Raw genomic sequence first — 18873 nt, 5'->3', positions numbered from 1 at the left:
GAAATTGTTCCTTGATGTAGCAGAGAGTTGTTGAATTAAAACAAGGCACGTGGTAAAGATAATACGGCCTTGGAAGTTTTGCACACCATAAATGAGGTGAAATGTCAAGAGCTTATGGTCCACAGGGAGTTAATAACAGTACAGAGATAAGAAGAGAGTGCAATAGCAGATACTGCGATTGGAGTAATCTCTGGCGCACACTGTGTGTGTGTGTGTGTGTGTGTGTGTGTGTGTGTGTGTGTGTGTTTGAGGATGATCTCTTCATGTGCTTTTTTTCTAGTGAGATCACAAGGTAGCAGCGGTGTCAGTGTTGAGAAAGACGCCCCGAGGGAAAGGCTTTTCAGCAGCACGGCAGAAAGCAGGAAGCTTCGGCACTCCGAGAGACAAAGAATTAAATCCCTGCCAATCGTTCCTCATCTCCGAGTCCCCACTTCACCCAAACCGACACAGTGTCAGCAACCATAAAACCGTAAACCACCATCACGCGAGTGAGGATTTCACCGCTCGAATGGAGAATGCAGAAATGCCCTCGGAGGGATTCCGGCGCTTTGGGCTGAGAAGTACTGTCGTTTCATCTTCACAGAGAGTGAAGTCAACCGAGGTGCTGAGCCTTCACACCGACGCTACGGCCCTTTTGGTTAACGCGGTCACATAGTAAGCCTTAGCGGGGGCATTCAGAGTTTAGTTCTCCACAGAGTGGCTTCCTACGCACCATCTGAACCAGCCGTATACATGAAGCAGTTCCACTCACAGCTCCACGTGACGCAGATGGGCAGTTTTCATTTCTTGAAGCCACGTAGCCCACAAGAGACAAGGAACCCCAAATAAATGTAAATACACTATCAGAGGCTCAAGTGAAGTTTTAAAGCCTGCAGTACCTTTTTGGTCACTTACCAAGCAGTTTACATCACAGCGATTTACTGTCACTTTGTTTTTTAATTGGAAATGGTGAACTTGTTAGTAGAGACTCACCATTCAACAAACATAGAGCAACATTAACATTCATTCAGAGTCGTCTCTCTGGCCTCAAGGTGAAGGTCCAATATTCCCTCTCATGTTCCTTTTTCAGCTCCACTTGTGGTCTGCGGCCTTTACTCTAAATACACAACGCAAACACAAAGGAGCATGTATACATCCTCGAGAGAAAAGGGGGGAGATGAGAAAGGGGGAGATATCCAATTCAGCAGCTTCTGTCCGGCTGCTGACACCAAGGTCAAAATGTACACAACCCTCCTCAGACGGGGAGGAGGGAAAATAGTCCATCAAACGAGCCGTGAACCGAGCGCCTGCATCCTGGAAAGCGTCGACGCAGGAAAACAGGGTCCTGGGAGGATAGAGGCTGCACTGTAAGCATCCTCAATGCTCCCTGAGCAATCACAGTGTACTTTCCCTTTCCTCCCCTACTACCCCCCCCCCCGCCCCCCCCTCACGACCTGTCCGTCAGTCCTCTTGCACAGAGCCAACAACACTTCAAGCGTGTTTTCAGAAACAACTTCATGCTCTTGCGAATGCCGAGTGAATCCCGAGATGGTGTGCCGCATATTTATGTCATATAAAACCAACACAGACGTCAGATGGTTTTCATGCGAGCGTGATCAAAAAGTCATTTCGGCCGTGCGTAAATTCCTGCAAAACAACACACATCAGAGTCCGTTGTGGTTGATTATGGGAGAAGAAAAAAACAAAACACAAAAGGCAGTAGGAAAAGCCGAGTGGTCATTGTGAGAGTAACAGAAGAAGAATTTAGCCTTCGGCTGCCAAAGCCGGTGAGTCACATCCGATCTGAGAGACTCTTGTCAGATGTGAGAGAGTGGGAGGCGTGTGTGGGCCGCAGAAATATGATATATAATAGCTGCGATGCAGCCTGCAAGTGTTTTTTCTTGAACACCCAGAAATGAAACCGTCCACCTCGGAATGTCCTCAAGGCTTTTCGCAGTAGGAATGTAACGTCAGAAACAGATTTGAAAAGGGCCTCCGTCCTGCGGAGATGGCAAACAGCACACAACAAAGAGATGTGTGAATGTCAACTGTTTTATTTATTTTATTGTGTGCTTTGCTCCTGTGTCTGTACTGGTGTGTAACTTGACACACTGAGCGACATTTGCGATCATTTTAAACAACTAAGTGTAGCAGCGCCACCATTTCAAGGGCCTTTCATTAATTACCAGGTTGATCCCTAACCCGCTTTTGGCAGTTTTCACTCTTCTTTCTTTTCCCTTTTCACCATTTTGCTAAAAGTGTCTTCTTCATCCCGCCCACCCGCTGTCTGTGTCCGCTGAAAGGAAGAGTCCTCATTTTGATCCTGCTATGGATTGGTGCCCAGTCAGGTGGCAATAATGGGCCCATTTTACTGTTTCCTTCCAGGGGTCAGAGGTGCTGAGTGATTAACACACAGGATGTGACCTTTAATCCACTAGCAGCTCCTCGCAGCATTAATCTCCCCCAGCTAGCATTCAGCCATGATAATGGCATGTTAATTAATGACGCTCTTTTGAGGCGGCGTCAGCCAGCACGAGGAGCTCATCTTCTCATGCATGCACGTCACCTTCAGAATATCAAATACAGACGTGCATGCTCAGAGCGTAACATGTGACATCCAAAGATTTCTTTCCCTGGAGGTGTCTGCGAATGCATTTTTCATCGGCAGTCGGTGGGCACGTGAATAATGAAATGTTTCATCGTTAATATCTGTATTCTTTGTGTCAGTGCTTTGGATAAGTTATCTTGTATGAAAGATACGTTATCTTGTAAATACCAGCAGAGCCATGAATGCATGCATTTGCATAAACCAAGTAAAATGTCTTTCTGTCTCCTATCTCTCTGATGAAGGAAATGTATTCACACACACACACACACACACACACACACACACACACACCACACACACACACACAAGCTTGATCTACCCAAAATACTGGTGTGTTCCTGGTTTATACATTTTTAAACATATATTTAACATTTGCTTGTTTACTACTTCGAGGTTCATTCGTGGTTAGAGTAAAAGTGCAAGTTGTGCTCCCCTTTATGCAACACAAGAAAGCAAAAAAAGATTAAAAATAAACAAGTGCTTAAATCCCCAAGCGGTTCCTTGGTGCGGGCAGGTTGTGCACCGCTTCTCTGTGGCTCCACTTCTCCCTCGAGTCTTTCCCCTCCAGTGGTTTCGGAGGAGCCGGTCTACTGGCCGCTGGTTTCCTCGGCCAGGCCGCCCTCTGTAACTTCGCGGCCGGGTAGCCGCTCCCCTGTGAGGCCGGGCCGGGTCCCCAGATGCCGTCTGGTTCTGTTGCTGAGGTTGGCAGCGACCTAAAGCAGTGGAAGACTCGGGTACATGATAACTTCTGCATTGGAAATGTCCTGATAGTAAATGATAAATATTATAAAAGAGATTTTGGAAGATAACCACTATTGTTGGTAATTCAAATTCAAAATGTTTTAGTATTTAACAAGTTAAGTAATGCAAACATCCATTCTTCCTTCTTTGTGACAGGTACAGAAAGTTTTAAATACTTATATAGATAGAGGAGCTCACGGAAGGTCAAACATGTTTATAACTAAAAATTGAATGAGTTCATATAAGGAATAAAACAGAATATAAATTACATTTTAAAAATAGATGATTTTGTCCAACCACCATAAAGCCGGAACCCAATGCTGACATCAGGACAACAAGCAAACTCTACATAGAAAGTTTCCAAAAATCATAAAGATATAACAAATGTAAACATTTACATTACTGAAAGTAGACACACTAAATAATCATTGTGGAAGATCCTCCACAGACAATCGTTAAATAAGAACAAAGGCCTCTTTCTCTGTTTATTTCCTTGGAAGGGAAAGAAGGTCACACCAGCTTTGTGCTCGGTCGACTGCCAAGATCCTTCCTCCTTTCACAACAGGGCCAAGCAGTTCTTCTACCTACAGGTGGCCTCCAAACCAACTGCTTGTGTCTCTAAAGCCAGGACTCATCTCACCAGTGTGAGACATTCTTTTTTCGTGGCCACATCATCCCAGCACATGCAATCTATAACCTTGTTCGTTCAATGGAACATTTTGAAGGGTTACATACATTTTTGCCATCACATCCTGCGTCCCCTCCCACCTTTTAAGATCCCGTGGCTTCCTGACTTAGCTGTAGTCGTGTGTGTGAGTTTGTGTGCCTGTGTGTGTGTGTGTGTGTGTGTGTGATTTATGTGTCTTGTCCGGACGCAGTGGGAGCAGGGAATACTGACCCTTCATCCTCCTTGACTCGTTTAACAAAGCTCTCTAAAAATGTGTGTGAGAGGTTTAGAGGAGGTTGTTCATTAACTGAAACGAGGCTTCAGCTTCTCGGCTGACAGCAACAGCACTCTCTTAAGTCCTCAGAGAAACCTACATGTTTATTTTAATCGCCTTTACCCCACACACAGATTTAAACGGAGAACAAGCGATTTGGATCCTCAATATTTGAGTCTGTGCCTCTAATCACACATTCTCACATAAGCAATGAATACAGCAAACACACCCAGCAACACCATCAGCGTGCTTCCTCCTCCGGCTTCATCCTCACACATTTATTCTGGTCGGTCTATACTTGCAGGCAGGAATCCTGCAGGACTTCTCATGTTGCATATCAACCCTTCCATTTGTGCAGCGTGAGGTCTAAGTAGGTTAGAGGCGGGCATGCACACTCCACTTTTGTCTCCAAGCCCTCCGGGCAGTAAACGATTCTGTCAGAGAGGCTGCTGCTCGTTATCGACGCGCTGGCAGGCCGGAGGTTGTGGCTACCATGGCGGCTCGTGCGCGAGCAACGCAGCAGCAGCCACGGGCGTTAGAGCGCGTTATGGGTTGGCCATAATACCGTGCTCAGAGGCACATTTGGACTCGAAAGGGCGTCCGTGAATGTGTATTGATTTGAATGTAGCACACGGCCGTTCACAGTAGTAATTGCATGAGCAGGAGCAGCAACACGCTGGGACATAAGGTCGTCATTGCTTGCAGTTTGCGTTTGATGCGGCACAGTATTTTGCTCTGGAGGCCGGTGACTTGTGGCACACGCGCAACGGCTGGTGGGGATGTCTAATCTATTCAATATTTGTGTGTTTAAACACACAGTGGCGCTGGCTAAAGAAAAGTCATTGGGATTAATCCTCTAGGGACCACAAATGTTTGGAGGAAATGGATGCTTTTAGTCGGACTCCTCAGGCCATTAGCTGTCCATGTCGGATCTGTTGATACCAACACAGCCCTGCTCCCCTGCATTGCTCACACACCGTGTTATTTGGTGCCTTTACACGTATACAATGTGTTGGGGTCGGTGTGATGTAGAAGGAGCGCCAACTGCAAGGGTTTGTTCGATGGATTATGGAGCAAAGTGAGCTGAATCGTCCGTGTGTTGCACCTGAGAGGCAGACATGCAACAGTGGATTCCACTATCTCCCACTCACCAACCTCGCCATCCAACACACATGTTTCCCATCATGGTCGGCACATTCCAGGCGTTGCCCAGCATTCCACAAGAAAGAGCTATCGCGTACCGAGCACGCTCAGATACGACACAGATAAACCACACAGAGGAAACCCGCTGGGATCTCCTCGTGTGCGGGATAGAGGCCAACGAAGGTACTGGCTTTAAGTGCGCTGGTTAGTAAAATCAGTACTGAACACACGATTACCATGGAAGCCTTCCTCTAATGGTCCCATGAAAGGGGGGGGACAGTTACTGGTAAAGCTGCACGGCTCAACTTCATCCTACGCTCTCGTAACAAGATGCACATAAAACAAAACTACTGTCTCAACAGTTGTGATTTGGTTCCACTGTACACGCATCCAAATGGAAATAAAGAACATTGTGGGACGTAGAAAGTTGAGACGCTGATGCTTCTCTGTAAGCGGAAACCCTCCAAGTTCCACTTTGGTTTGTTGGTGGTATTCAGACTAAACGGAGTGTGGTCAGACTCACATATCTCAAATTATTTTGACCATTTTATCAATTAACATTCATTGTTCCCAGAAGATGAATTTGATTATTCTCCATTGTTTTGCCTGTAAACATCTCTATAAATGTCACGGTTCGAGGCTGCGTTAGGACTCAAGGAGCACGGACATTGGAGACAAGATGACGTTGACAAAAAGACGGTTCTTTTCTCTGGTCACCAAAAGTAATAAACAAAAAGGAGTCAAAGCGACTCCAACCGGGAGCAAGCAAATATCAACAAACGGCAAAGTCGCAAGTCATTAAAGAAACAAGCGGGATTGGCACAGGAGACGCGATGTGCACAAGAGGAAGAACAATGACAGTCTTTCAACGCGAGCGGGGAACACGGGGGAGGATATATGAGTGGGTTGATGAGGCAATTGGAGGCATCTGGGTGGACGGTGCAGGTGAGAAGGAGGAGGGCAATCAGGGGAAAGATAGGAGGAGAGGAATGAGACTAACGAGACGTTACAATATACATTACAATGGATTTGTGACAAACACACAAGCAATGCAGTATACAGCCCGCGGACTCTGGAAACACTGTAAACCTCACAGTAGCGTGTGAGCATGCCGATGTCGGGCTTTAGTGCCAGTGGCAACGCACGCCATGTAAACAAGGACTTAACTTTAATGACCCCAAACATGCACACTGCCTGTAGTCAACTGGTCTCGGGTGATGCAACATTACACCAGGAGCAGGAGGCTTTTCAAGCAATGTACAGCATGAGAAGAGGACAGGGGGGAGGAGTGGGAGGAGGAAGAGCAGGAGCAGGAGGAGGAGGAGGAGGAGATTCTGCAGAGCCATCCGTGGGGGCGGGTCGTGACAAGATCAATGGGAGTGACAGGGAGTGCAGGAGGCAGCAGGAGATTCAAAGTAGGCCAATAAATAACATCCTAGTGAGACAACAACTGCCTCCCCTTCAGCCGCCACTGCCCCGTTCCACCCCCCGACCCCCCTGGTCCCCCCCTTGATTACTTGCCTCCGAGGGCAGAGGGGGGGGCTGCACAATACACCTCTCACACGGGGCCCTCGCTCGCCCCTTGCCTCCATTTGCTGGACATTCATCTTTCAGCATGTGTGTGAGTTTGTTTAGGGGGTGGTGGGCTTAGCGGCAAGGTGGAAGGGGGTGTATGTGTGTGGCGGAAGGGGGTCTCCCATGTTTTTTACATTATCTCCCCTCTAACAAAAACCCATCCCCCTAAAAATTATTGTTTATTTTTTCCCCCCAGACCACAGGGCTCTGATCTGTGCAGCCACTGACTGAGTCGGGGGATTAAACATTTTTTTAGACAAAGAAAAAGCGGTCGTCTGCGATGCAGCAGCAACAGTTCTGACTGACACCTTTTCTCGGTTTCCGTTCAACAGCACTTCCTGTACGAGTATCTCACACATGTCCTCTTTTTCTTTCTTTAAGTATTTTTAAATGACTCAAGTGAGGTCATATCTTTGTTGTGCTATGAGATTTTCTCCACAACAGTAAAATAAAAAACGTTGTGGCTTCAACAAAAGGTGAGACAAAGAATTCACAAAAATACTCAAAAGAGAAAACAATGTGACTGTCACTACATCAGGGTACAACGGTACGCAACGACAAGGTCAAAGGTGCTGAAGGAGACCAGTGAGGAAGCAGTGAAGCGCCTTTCCTAAGCCATCAGAGAACGTCCTCTCATCACGGGGGGTCACTTTGATACTTCTTGTCTTGCATCATGGGACATATGGGATCCAGTACTCTTTACGATTGACCCACACTTCAAAACCATAAAGCCGGAGTACAAATACTTTTTGTCTGTCTAGGTGTCTGCGGGCCAAATTCAGCTCATTGCGCAGAGAAATCTCGCCTACACGCCGGTTGGGCCGCGAGACGTCCGGATGGAAGATGACGGCAGCGTAGTGAGAAGAAGAGTCGAGCTGGGTGGAAGGAGAAGCCCGGGGAGACAGAAGGAGACAGAGAGGGAGAGAGGGAGAGAGAGCGTTGGAAACAGAGTGGGAGGTGGGAGCAGCGAGTGGCAGACAGACTCATACTGGAGACCATCGCCGCGCCGAGGGAAGTGGAGCGCGTCAGCTCCGGTGCTCTCTCAGCCCATCTCGCATGCGGAGCAATTACCACTGCCGCGTCACCCCCGCCCCCTTCCCACCCCCACTGACACCATCCCACTGCAATTCAGACCGGTGACTCATCTGTTGCTGTACAGGGCCTTTACTGTATTGGCCTCAGGAGTCTCAAAGCTTGTAGTGGGAGCGCAGATGAATGCACGTGTTCATCTGCTGAGGGCCACCTCTGGACTGGAAGACATCTGAGTCTAATCCACGTTCTAGTCCCAAAGCTAAACAACCCACCCTCTGGGTTATGGTGGATCCGTTTAAAGAGAACCCTGTGATGACGGGCTGTGTCGTCCCCGTGTGCTGCAGAAGACAGTGTTCCTTCAGCCCCGCGATTTGAACAAAAGGGGTCGCGGTGGGTTGCCATGGCAACATTCCTGCGTAGACGGCCTGTTTCTTCTCCCCAGTAGCGGTGATCATCGGCGTTATTGGAGGAGCATCATTAGAGGGGGGGGCCCCCAGGACATTATGAGAGAACGGGCTGAGCCATAAGAGGAGGATTTGGCCCTTTTTCATTGGCGCTGCTGAGCGGTGCTGAGCTCTGCAAAGACAAACCTCCCTGGGCTCCCACTCTACCTGGATGCTTTCTTTTCACGCCTGGCCTGCTGAGCTGGCCTCTGCATCTGTGTTGCCTCCGGGTCTGCTCGTCTCTCAGGCAACAACAAAGCCCTCGCCGCGTTGATCCCGTGTCAACGCGCTTTAACGATTGTGTCATCCATGCTTCCAGAGGCCGTCATTCACATGGCTCGCTTTGCTTCCCCTGGCTTAGGATGGGAGTTGGGGGGGAGGGTCCTGATAGCAGCTCAGTGTAAATGGAGGAAACACTCAACAGTGTAACTCATAACCCTCATCTCCGGCTCACACATTTGACATTGTTCAGAGTCTCTAAAGAGTCTCCCGAGGTGAACAGTCTCATGATGGGGAGGGGGGCGGGGGCGGGGGGGGCTTGCGTCTTCGCAGAGAGATGAGATTGACTCCGACAGCCTCGGCGGCCTCTTCTCTTGCCTCCCTCTGCTTACCCTGCTGCACCCTGTGCATGACTTGAATGGAGACAAAGGTATCAAAATACGAGCACTCCAAACTGAACTCACGCTCAGTTCCTGGATCACACAGCTCGTGTGTTTGCATGTTTACAGTCGTGTAACAAAGGTGCACCTGCACTCGTCCTTGTCGGTTATGATGGGACATTTGGATACGAGGTGGGTGGAGGGAGGAGTGGACAATGGCTACAGTGTGAAGTGGTGCGATTCAACTGAACTGAACTGAACTCTCCTGAACGTCACCATGACGGCGCTGATACTCTGAAGTCTGCTGGTGGTTTCTGCCTCCAGCTCCAATGCGTGATTCATACATGAGCCATTATACATCTCAGGCTATGCAGTGAAAAAGAAAACCCCTCCGGGTTACAATGGAGAGTTCTTGAGAGAAATAAGGGATGGAAGGAACCGGCCTTGCCCATCTGTTCATCGGGCCCTCCGCTCTTCCGCCTCACCTCACTTGTCTCACTCATTTAGGGGTGAATGTGGACCGGCCAGCGAGTGCCAGTGGAGAGGAGACGCGGCGTATGCAGCAAGGAGCAGATGGGACATTTCAATGAGCTGGAAACCCGGTGTAGTGTAAGCGGGCCTTTATCAAAGGGAGCAAGGTGATACTGATGCAACAGCGCCCCCTTGTGGAACGGCACGCGTCGTCATTGTGTTGTTAATGAGTGAGGAGGAAAAGGTTCGTAATGAGTGTGCGATGAATCCTCATCCTTGTGTCTGACTCAGTCAGCGGGCAGGAGTCAGCATCCAGCCGGGCCAAGCAGACACGGCCCACAAGGCTTTTAGTCTGCTGACCTCGGACTGCGTAAAGAGGCTTATGACGCAAGAACAACCGCATGCAGACTCACAGCCTCTGACTGACATTTTGTTTAGTCAGGTGGCTTTTGGTTTGTTCTCCAGATGAAAACGACCGTTCCAGATCCTGCCTGCCTCTGAAACCCTTTTTAATGAATGACTAAAGAAAAATAATTTATACTATACTAATACAAAAACACTTACAAGCTTCAAACAAAATTCCCAGCAACTCTGTTGAAGCTACACATCCTAGGCTGTAACAATCAGGGTCGCTGCAGATGCTCTAATAAACAAAAGGAAAAGCATTATAAGAATTCACGAGATTTCCAAGTAGTTACAACGGATTTAATGAAAATAACGAAAGGAAAAAAGATGAATGTGTATAAAAACAAAACACTTTATTACAATTAGGCTGAAAAAACCCAATGAAAACACAACTACTTTACAAGTACAAATGTTTTTCATCAATATTTACATTTTTTTGTTGACATCAATAAAAAAAAGACAATTTATGAGAAAACACAAAATACTAAAGTACATGTTTACAGTGTATTTGCTGCAATAAAAAACAAAGGACTAAAGGAACGTGCATTATTCTCCATTCAGTATCTATAGACAAGGAAATTAGACATAAAAGGGACTATTTATGAATACACTTATTCTAATGGACAGCTTTCCCAATGCAAAATCGCCCATAAGCCTCAGATATCTCAACTTATAATATAATCATTTGAAGGCGTGACGGTTTGATGTCTTCAGGGCAGTAGTTATGGGGAAAGTTGTGGTAACGTCAAAAAAATATCCACATTTCATGACAGATGAAGACAACATGAATTGTGGGCAGCAGTGCTGGGGTTGAGTTTAGGTATGAGCAATAATAATAATTAGTATGTTGGACTCAATTTCAATCAGTTAGTTTTGAGGTGAAGTAACGGTTTGATGTGACTAACAACGCAACGCAAAGTCTGCCTCTGGCCTCAGCTGCTGTTGAATCCATAAGAAACAAACCCAGTACCGTCGCATCTGTGCGGCGAGAAAAAAAACAACACTCGGCCGTTTCAGTTTCGTCGGGGTGCTTCTCCTAGCTGCTTCCCCCGCCGGGCTTGGCGGGAGTTTTGGCCCTGATGCCGCCCTGGCGGGCTTGACCCTTAGCGGGCTGTTGGCCGTGAGTGGCCTGCTGCGCCGGGGCCTCTGCGGAGGAAGGTGCGGCGGGCTGTTGGGCGGGGCTGTGGGGAGGAGGCGTCTGGATCTTGGGGGAGGTGGCGGCGGTCACCACCTGCTGCTGGAGGATCTTCTGCTGGACAACCTGGGCCGCCGCCGTGCCCGCGGGGATCATCTGCATCTGAGAAGGCGCGGACGGCGCCGCCTGGGTCAGAGTCAAGGTCTGGGCCTGGATCTGAAGAGGAGGCAAACAAAGCAAACATGTGTAAACAACTCTGGAATAACAAATAATTGAAAACAAAATATCTGAGTATTTGAATCCTTTGTGTCAAAATTGTAAAAATAAATGACATCACAAAATAAGCAGCAGGTAGTTAAAAACACGATCCAAACAAATATTCTTTCCTTCCTTTTACGTGTCATTCCTTGGTTGAGGATGTGAGGCTCATGAGGGTTAAAAGTCAAATTTGTAGGTCAAGGATAATAAAGCAATGCACAGCATGAGAACAAGCCGCCCCCCCCACCAGTTTACCATCTTACCTGCTGAGCAGAAGACACGATCTGTGGAATATTGGCCACGGTGGTTTGCTGCTGCACTATTTGTGGGAGCTTAGCCACCTGATAGGAGAAGTCAACCAGAAAATCTCATATCAACACACAAGCCCAGTGTTTATTAGTCAATATTTACTTTGCGGTGGTGACTGCCACTGCGGCTGTACCTGGATTTGTTGGGCTCCAGCGGGTTTCTGGGCCTGGGAGATGGACGTAGGGAAGAACTGGGTCTTGATCCCTTGTTGGAGCTGTGTTGCGGTGGCATAGGTCACCTTCTGCTGGGCGGGCTGGGCCGCTTGCACGGTGACCTGCTGGCTGCCGATCTACACGGAATAACTACAGTTTACTCCATCTTCCTAGTATCATTATTTATATGGAACCAAAAAAGATCGATGTACATGTCAAATTCAGTTTTTATGATGCATTTGTTGTTTCTGTTTCCGGTAGAGGAAGAAAAGACAAATGAGACTGTGTTAACCATGCGAGAGTCCAGTGCCTACTGGTGTGGTGTGCTTACCTTCTGCTGCACAGTGGCCTGTCCCTGCTGCTGCTGCCCTGCTTTCTGCTGGGCGGCGGCGGCCTGCTGCTGCAGCTGCTGTGGCTGTTTCTTCAACTGAAGCAGCTTTTGGACGTGCATAGGTGGGAATGACTGCGTCAGGACAGGCCCACCTGGCAGAGAGGAAAGAGAATAACGTAGTGGAACATTAGGAGATAGACAACAGCGTGGATGTCATGAAGAGGAATATCCAGCCCAGTGTTCTCAGTCACTTTATAGGTATTGATTTTGATTCCTGCTAGTGGTGTATGAAGATTGAGCAAGAGACATGGACATAAGGGGCAATAATTGTGGACATTATAAACAATGTCCACGAGATCTAATGAGACTTAACACACCCGTTTTCTGGGGCTGACCAATAGCCACACTGATGCCAGCCACTGTGACCGGCAGAGTAGTGACGCCAGCTGATGACACCACAGCGGGCACCGAGACCACAGGAGGCTTGGTGAGGGTCACCTGAGCCGTCTGTCCTGCCTGCCCCTGAATCTGGCCCTGAGTTGGCACTCGGGTCTGTTGAAAGAAACCACAACCAGTTTTTAACCACTGACACAAACAGAGAGAAGAAAAGGGACACTAACGTATTCTGCAATGACTTTACCTGACATGTCAAATACTTTCATTGCATCACCGACAGAAATATTTAGTATTATTAACTAAGGTTTCTTTAAGTACCTTAAGTAAAAACTTTTTGAATAACAAAATTTTGATGAGTACAATAAGTAAGTAAGTAAGTAAGATAAGTACAATGAATTGATCCTTTCTAACAATCTCACCAGTCGGGCCACATGCAGGTTGGCAACAGTGGTACCGGTCAGCACGGCTCCGGGTCTGGGTGCGGCCACAGCTGCGAGCTGGGGATTGGCTTGGGCAGCCTGTGCGGGCTGCACCTGGGCGGCCTGCAGGGCCCCTGCAGCCTGTTGGCCCTGGGCTGCAGCCACCTGCTGCAACTTATGCTTGTGCATTTTTATCAACTCCTGTAAATACAAACGAGGGCCAGTTAAAAGTCAGTTCACTGCCATAATCCTCAGTGTTCTCAGTGTTTATTGGGGGTGTGACCATTATACAAACGTGCGTAAAACAATTTGTGACACTTATGTGCTAAAATGCTGGTGGTGTACCTGCGGTTTGCCTACAGTTTTCATCTGTGGGGACGCAGCCTGCTGCTGCTGCTGTTGGTGCTGCTGCAGCTGCTGCTGTCGGAGCATCTGCAGGTGGGCCGTGTTGACAGACTTTCCTTGAGACAGCTGCATCCCTGTGGCTGGATGGAAGGACGGCAGAGAAGTCAGATTGGTCAAACCGTAACGGGTCCTGAAAGGGCCGTCCTGTTAGTAAAGTACCTGCAGGGACCTGAGCGACCAGGGGGCGAGGCTGCGACTGCACCGGGCTCAGAGTGGTGGAAACCACTGCGGACGCCGTCACTTGGGTCACGGCTCGGACACCCTGACCCGTAGCTATGGCAACCACCTCGGCAGGGGAAGCGGCGGCCGCTACAGCCCTCTGTTGTGCGTGGACCACTTGGGCCCCAGCCGCACCAGCGGGCTTGAGAAAACAAACAACAAAGAGCAACACAATGAGAAACGGCTATAACACTTTTTGTAGCAGCATTTTGTCCACGTAGAGGGCGTGCAGTCGGCTTCATGACAGTCCGACGGCTATTTGCGTCACGAGTTCCAGTAAGTCGGCGGGAGGGCGAGTTGAGGCGAAGCAGCAGTATTAAATGAACATGACTCACAGACAGAGTGCCTGGGATGACTGGAGATGCCAGCCGTTTGTTGGCCTGGAAGGGACTTGGAGGAACTCCAGCTGCCGTGTTCACAATCCCCCCTACCGCCGCTGGAGAAACAAAAGAGAAATGAATTAACTATTCCAACGCCAACTGCTCTGTAATGGGAGCCGTGTGTGTGTCAGCCTACCAGCCTGAAGGGTTGTAGCGACCGTGGCATTTTTTATGGCTCCAGCCTGAAAAACACAAACCGTAACTGTATTAGTTCTCACTGGGTGAATGGGCTTTTTTAGGATCCGGCTATGCTACAATAATCTCGGTCTACAGTAGAGTTTTGGATTCTCACCAGAACCGCATTGGGCACCACGGCGGCGGCCTGAGGGACCTGAGCCTGGCCGGCCACGGGAGTCTGTGCCTGTCCGGGGGCGGCCTGGGCAGGGGTCGCTCCAGTTTGCTGCTGGGCCAACTGCTGAGCCTTCTGCTGCTCCGCGAGGGCCTGCCGACACACACACAATCAAACTGAGAGGCGAGTTGACTACATGCAAAATTTGAATCCGATAGTGGTGACACACAACGCCGGCGCTGCCGACTGACGGCCGACAATCACCTTTTTCTCCTTTGCAATCCTTTCGGCGCGTTGGGAGGCCACTTGAATGGGGGGTAGCGGTTTATCGTAGCTTATTCCACTAAAGAAAAGAAAAACAACGTCACACCATGTTTCCTTTACAGAGGTTTAAAGTTTTTAAATGGTGACATAATACACAAACCTTTCTGCTAAAACCGAGGCATGTTTGGGATTCTTCTGGAACGCATTCATGCCAAGCCTGTGAACATAAAGAAATAAATTAATGAAATTAAATATGAAACTAGATTTCACCATTCTCTTCAGATGATTAATGGGTTCCATGTCGTGAAGGGCAGCAGGACTCACAACGGTTTGATTGGAGGGCTCCTCTTGCTGGCAATGATCTTCATGAGTTCAAAGCGGCTGTTGTAGAGTTGGATGTGAGTGGCATTGTCATCCTGTGTGTAGATCTGACAGGTCCTGAGAGGACGGCTGTTCTTAGACTGGGAACACACACACACAAGACAAATAGGAAAAGTGAGGCCATGAAATCGAGAGCAGAGAAACATTGATCAAATAAAAAGCCACAACAGTGTACCTTGTATATGCTCTTGGTTTTCTTCTTGGGGTTCGCCTCATACACCAACTGAAAGAAAGTCACAGAGTTAGAGAGACTGTTGAAACAAAGAAGTAGGCAGACACTGTATTCTCTGCTTGCTCTCCATTACCTTGCCCTCCTCTCTGGGAATGATGACGTTCTCGTAGCGGTTGCGACACTGTTTGGGCGAGCGGTAGATGCGGCTGCAGGAGTTCACCACATCGCTCACCAGATCCCAATTCGGAGTGTGTGCAGGGGAGACGATGGTCAGGTTCAAGGGTAATTCCAGCAGCTGCTTTACAGCCTGAGAGAAGCGGGGCAATGATATTTGGACGTTGGATGTGTGCATCATAGAAATGGTTTTATTGCGTGAAACTAAATTTGTGAGGGACGTCATTGTGTACCTGAAGCAGAGCCCAGTCCTCACTGATAAGCCACTCAGGGTTGTCCTGGCCCGCCTCCATGGCAGGTTTAACCAGCGAGGGGAGGGGTTTGGCAAAGGGCGCCTGCTGCTTCAGGGAAAAGGTCTTTTTCTGGTCCTTTCCCTCCCGGCGAACTTTCAGCATGCTGGCCTTTTCGAAAAGGGAGCGCGGGGGAATGACCGTCTCGCCGTGGCCCTTCTTCTTCTTTCTGGCTGCTGCTGGACAAACACACTCGAGTAAGGAAAGAGAAACCAACAAAAAAAGATGCTATAAAAGTAAATGCATCCCTTTCCTAAAATACACAGAAGGAACTAGTGTTTAGAGCAAAACTAGATAGTAGACAGAAATATTGTTGTACAAAGCAGATTACGAAGGCCTTAATGACAAATCTAATTTTACCTGAGGGGTCCATCTTGAGTCGTTTGTGCTCCTTGCGGATGTAGATAGGAGGCAGCTTGGACTCGGGCATGGGTGTGGTGTCATACATGAGCATCATCACAGAGTCAATGTAAATGTCATTGTCATCCTGTGGTGGAGTCGGTGGAGTCCAAAGCTGTGTCAAAATATCACAAGTCAGAACTCAGTCAAGGACTTCACATGGTAATTTGAGTGAGAATCAAATTCAGATAATACAACGATTTGTGTAGAAAGGTACACATGTGGTCAAATCCATAGATACCGAAACAACTTCAAAAACAATCATTTAAAATATTAAGCAACTCTGAATTTGAAACACTTTTGGCTCCTTACTGGCATGATTTCTGTATGGCCGTCCTCGGCATCAAATACATACTCCTGTTGAAACACAGACAAAAGGTCAATGTGATTCACACACCACTCTACGTTTGATTAGCTACGTCTGTTGCTACGACCACCCACCATGTTGTAGGCATCCTCTCTGGTGTAGGTGAAGAGATCTTCATCTCCCTCCATAATGTGCTGCTCCTCCTTCTCCTCCTCCTTTAGCTTCTGCAGATGCTGCAGTTCCCAGCCTCTCTTAGAGCACTCCAGCTGCTCCTGAGTATCAACATGTATAAGTCGAATTGATCAACTAGCACACTAGTGAATGGACTGTACTCATCAGATATATACTACAACATATCAGAAAATATATACCTCAAACATATATAATAATCAAGAAAATCCAGCGAAAGTTACCTTGAGAGCCGTTTCATCATCACTGATGTGAAGGTACTCCAGGTAATGAAGGGCGTACCTTTCAATTGGTGTGAGCTGTTTAAGAACAGGAAGGTAAGTAAATGCAAATTAGATTCAACTTTATTGTGAGACAACAAAATGCAGTTTAGCATCTAACCAGAAAGTGCAAGTCAAACAACTAAAAATGATGATACACGTCTTCTTTTTGGCTTACACTCGACTGCAGACAGTATGTATAAAAAGACGTTACAGTACCTGTTCCATGATTGCATTCAGCTCCTCTTTCTGAGTCGGCTCTTCTTTAGCTTGGTTCTCTGGCTCTTGGTCGTCCTCGGTTGAGTCCTTGACTGCTAACTCCTCATCCGGCTGATGCTCTTCCTGCTCAGGCTGGGCGTCCAGGTTTATGCTGTGAAGAGCCTGGATGTAGGGTCGAGCCACTCTGGGAGAGATGGCCTCAGAGGCCGATGGCTCCTGGTGAAGAACCACAAACTCCTCCACCTTCTCGCCTGAGCCAGCCTCCACCTCGAATAGATCCTGTATTGTCCGCTGAGAACACAGAAGAGGAGGCGAGTTTCTACATGTCCACAGTTGAATTACAGAGAAGTCATTGGTCTGTTCAAGAGTGAGGAAAATGACGGCTTTAACAATTCTAAATGACAGTTTGAATATGGAAAATGGAAGAATGGTGTCGAGTTTCTCAAACAAACAAGAGAACCACAGTGGAATCATCTTACTTGGGTGAGGAAAGCCAAGGTGTAGTCGGTGCCCTGGGCCGCCACCTCTCTGATCAGGTCCTTGGTGCCATTCTTCAGAAGCTTTTCTTCAATGGAGTTCCCACTCTCCAACCTGGGCAACCAAAAGTAACCGGAGTAGCATCAAAGTCCTTCAATAGCAATGTGGGTAGGTTGCATCTCCTGCTTTATTTATCTTTTGTTAGTTTAGTTTGTTTAGGGGGTGGTGGGCTTAGCGGCAAGGTGGAAGGGGGTGTATGTGTGTGGCGGAAGGGGGTCTCCCATGTTTTTTACATTATCTCCCCTCTAACAAAAACCCATCCCCCTAAAAATTATTGTTTATTTTTTCCCCCCAGACCACAGGGCTCTGATCTGTGCAGCCACTGACTGAGTCGGGGGATTAAACATTTTTTTAGACAAAGAAAAAGCGGTCGTCTGCGATGCAGCAGCAACAGTTCTGACTGACACCTTTTCTCGGTTTCCGTTCAACAGCACTTCCTGTACGAGTATCTCACACATGTCCTCTTTTTCTTTCTTTAAGTATTTTTAAATGACTCAAGTGAGGTCATATCTTTGTTGTGCTATGAGATTTTCTCCACAACAGTAAAATAAAAAACGTTGTGGCTTCAACAAAAGGTGAGACAAAGAATTCACAAAAATACTCAAAAGAGAAAACAATGTGACTGTCACTACATCAGGGTACAACGGTACGCAACGACAAGGTCAAAGGTGCTGAAGGAGACCAGTGAGGAAGCAGTGAAGCGCCTTTCCTAAGCCATCAGAGAACGTCCTCTCATCACGGGGGGTCACTTTGATACTTCTTGTCTTGCATCATGGGACATATGGGATCCAGTACTCTTTACGATTGACCCACACTTCAAAACCATAAAGCCGGAGTACAAATACTTTTTGTCTGTCTAGGTGTCTGCGGGCCAAATTCAGCTCATTGCGCAGAGAAATCTCGCCTACACGCCGGTTGGGCCGCGAGACGTCCGGATGGAAGATGACGGCAGCGTAGTGAGAAGAAGAGTCGAGCTGGGTGGAAGGAGAAGCCCGGGGAGACAGAAGGAGACAGAGAGGGAGAGAGGGAGAGAGAGCGTTGGAAACAGAGTGGGAGGTGGGAGCAGCGAGTGGCAGACAGACTCATACTGGAGACCATCGCCGCGCCGAGGGAAGTGGAGCGCGTCAGCTCCGGTGCTCTCTCAGCCCATCTCGCATGCGGAGCAATTACCACTGCCGCGTCACCCCCGCCCCCTTCCCACCCCCACTGACACCATCCCACTGCAATTCAGACCGGTGACTCATCTGTTGCTGTACAGGGCCTTTACTGTATTGGCCTCAGGAGTCTCAAAGCTTGTAGTGGGAGCGCAGATGAATGCACGTGTTCATCTGCTGAGGGCCACCTCTGGACTGGAAGACATCTGAGTCTAATCCACGTTCTAGTCCCAAAGCTAAACAACCCACCCTCTGGGTTATGGTGGATCCGTTTAAAGAGAACCCTGTGATGACGGG

The 18873-nt window shown here is 48.2% G+C and overlaps 1 protein-coding gene across 1 annotated transcript; it reads right to left on the bottom strand.

Moving 5' to 3' along the window:
• Window positions 1-10269: 10269 nt before the first annotated feature.
• On the bottom strand, window positions 10270-17484 carry LOC144386313 (E1A-binding protein p400-like). The gene is made up of 23 exons (XM_078086956.1): window positions 17365-17484; window positions 16886-17176; window positions 16631-16705; window positions 16352-16489; window positions 16223-16267; window positions 15872-16025; window positions 15455-15690; window positions 15181-15354; window positions 15051-15098; window positions 14819-14955; window positions 14655-14711; window positions 14495-14573; window positions 14234-14383; window positions 14078-14123; window positions 13897-13997; window positions 13502-13703; window positions 13283-13422; window positions 12938-13138; window positions 12500-12674; window positions 12123-12274; window positions 11773-11928; window positions 11594-11671; window positions 10270-11288 (listed from the first exon to the last, which is right to left on the bottom strand). The coding sequence occupies exons 2-23, from the start codon at window positions 16892-16894 to the stop codon at window positions 10974-10976; spliced, it is 2868 nt and encodes a 955-aa protein (XP_077943082.1). The 5' UTR covers window positions 16895-17176; window positions 17365-17484; the 3' UTR covers window positions 10270-10973.
• Between the last annotated feature and the right edge of the window lie 1389 nt (window positions 17485-18873).

Source organism: Gasterosteus aculeatus, chromosome 13, assembly GCF_964276395.1.
Source record: "Gasterosteus aculeatus chromosome 13, fGasAcu3.hap1.1, whole genome shotgun sequence".
Lineage (NCBI taxonomy): Eukaryota > Metazoa > Chordata > Actinopteri > Perciformes > Gasterosteidae > Gasterosteus > Gasterosteus aculeatus.
The sequence above is the reverse complement of the archived record's forward strand: the minus strand, read 5'-3'. Positions and strand labels throughout refer to the sequence as shown.

Excerpts from the sequence above, each read along its gene's own strand:
- LOC144386313 (XM_078086956.1), bottom strand. Across the intron at positions 14,574-14,654 it reads GCCTCGGTTTTAGCAGAAAG|TGGAATAAGCTACGATAAAC; the intron begins GTTTGTGTATTA and ends TCTTTTCTTTAG. Across the intron at positions 13,139-13,282 it reads AAACTGTAGGCAAACCGCAG|GAGTTGATAAAAATGCACAA; the intron begins GTACACCACCAG and ends TTGTATTTACAG.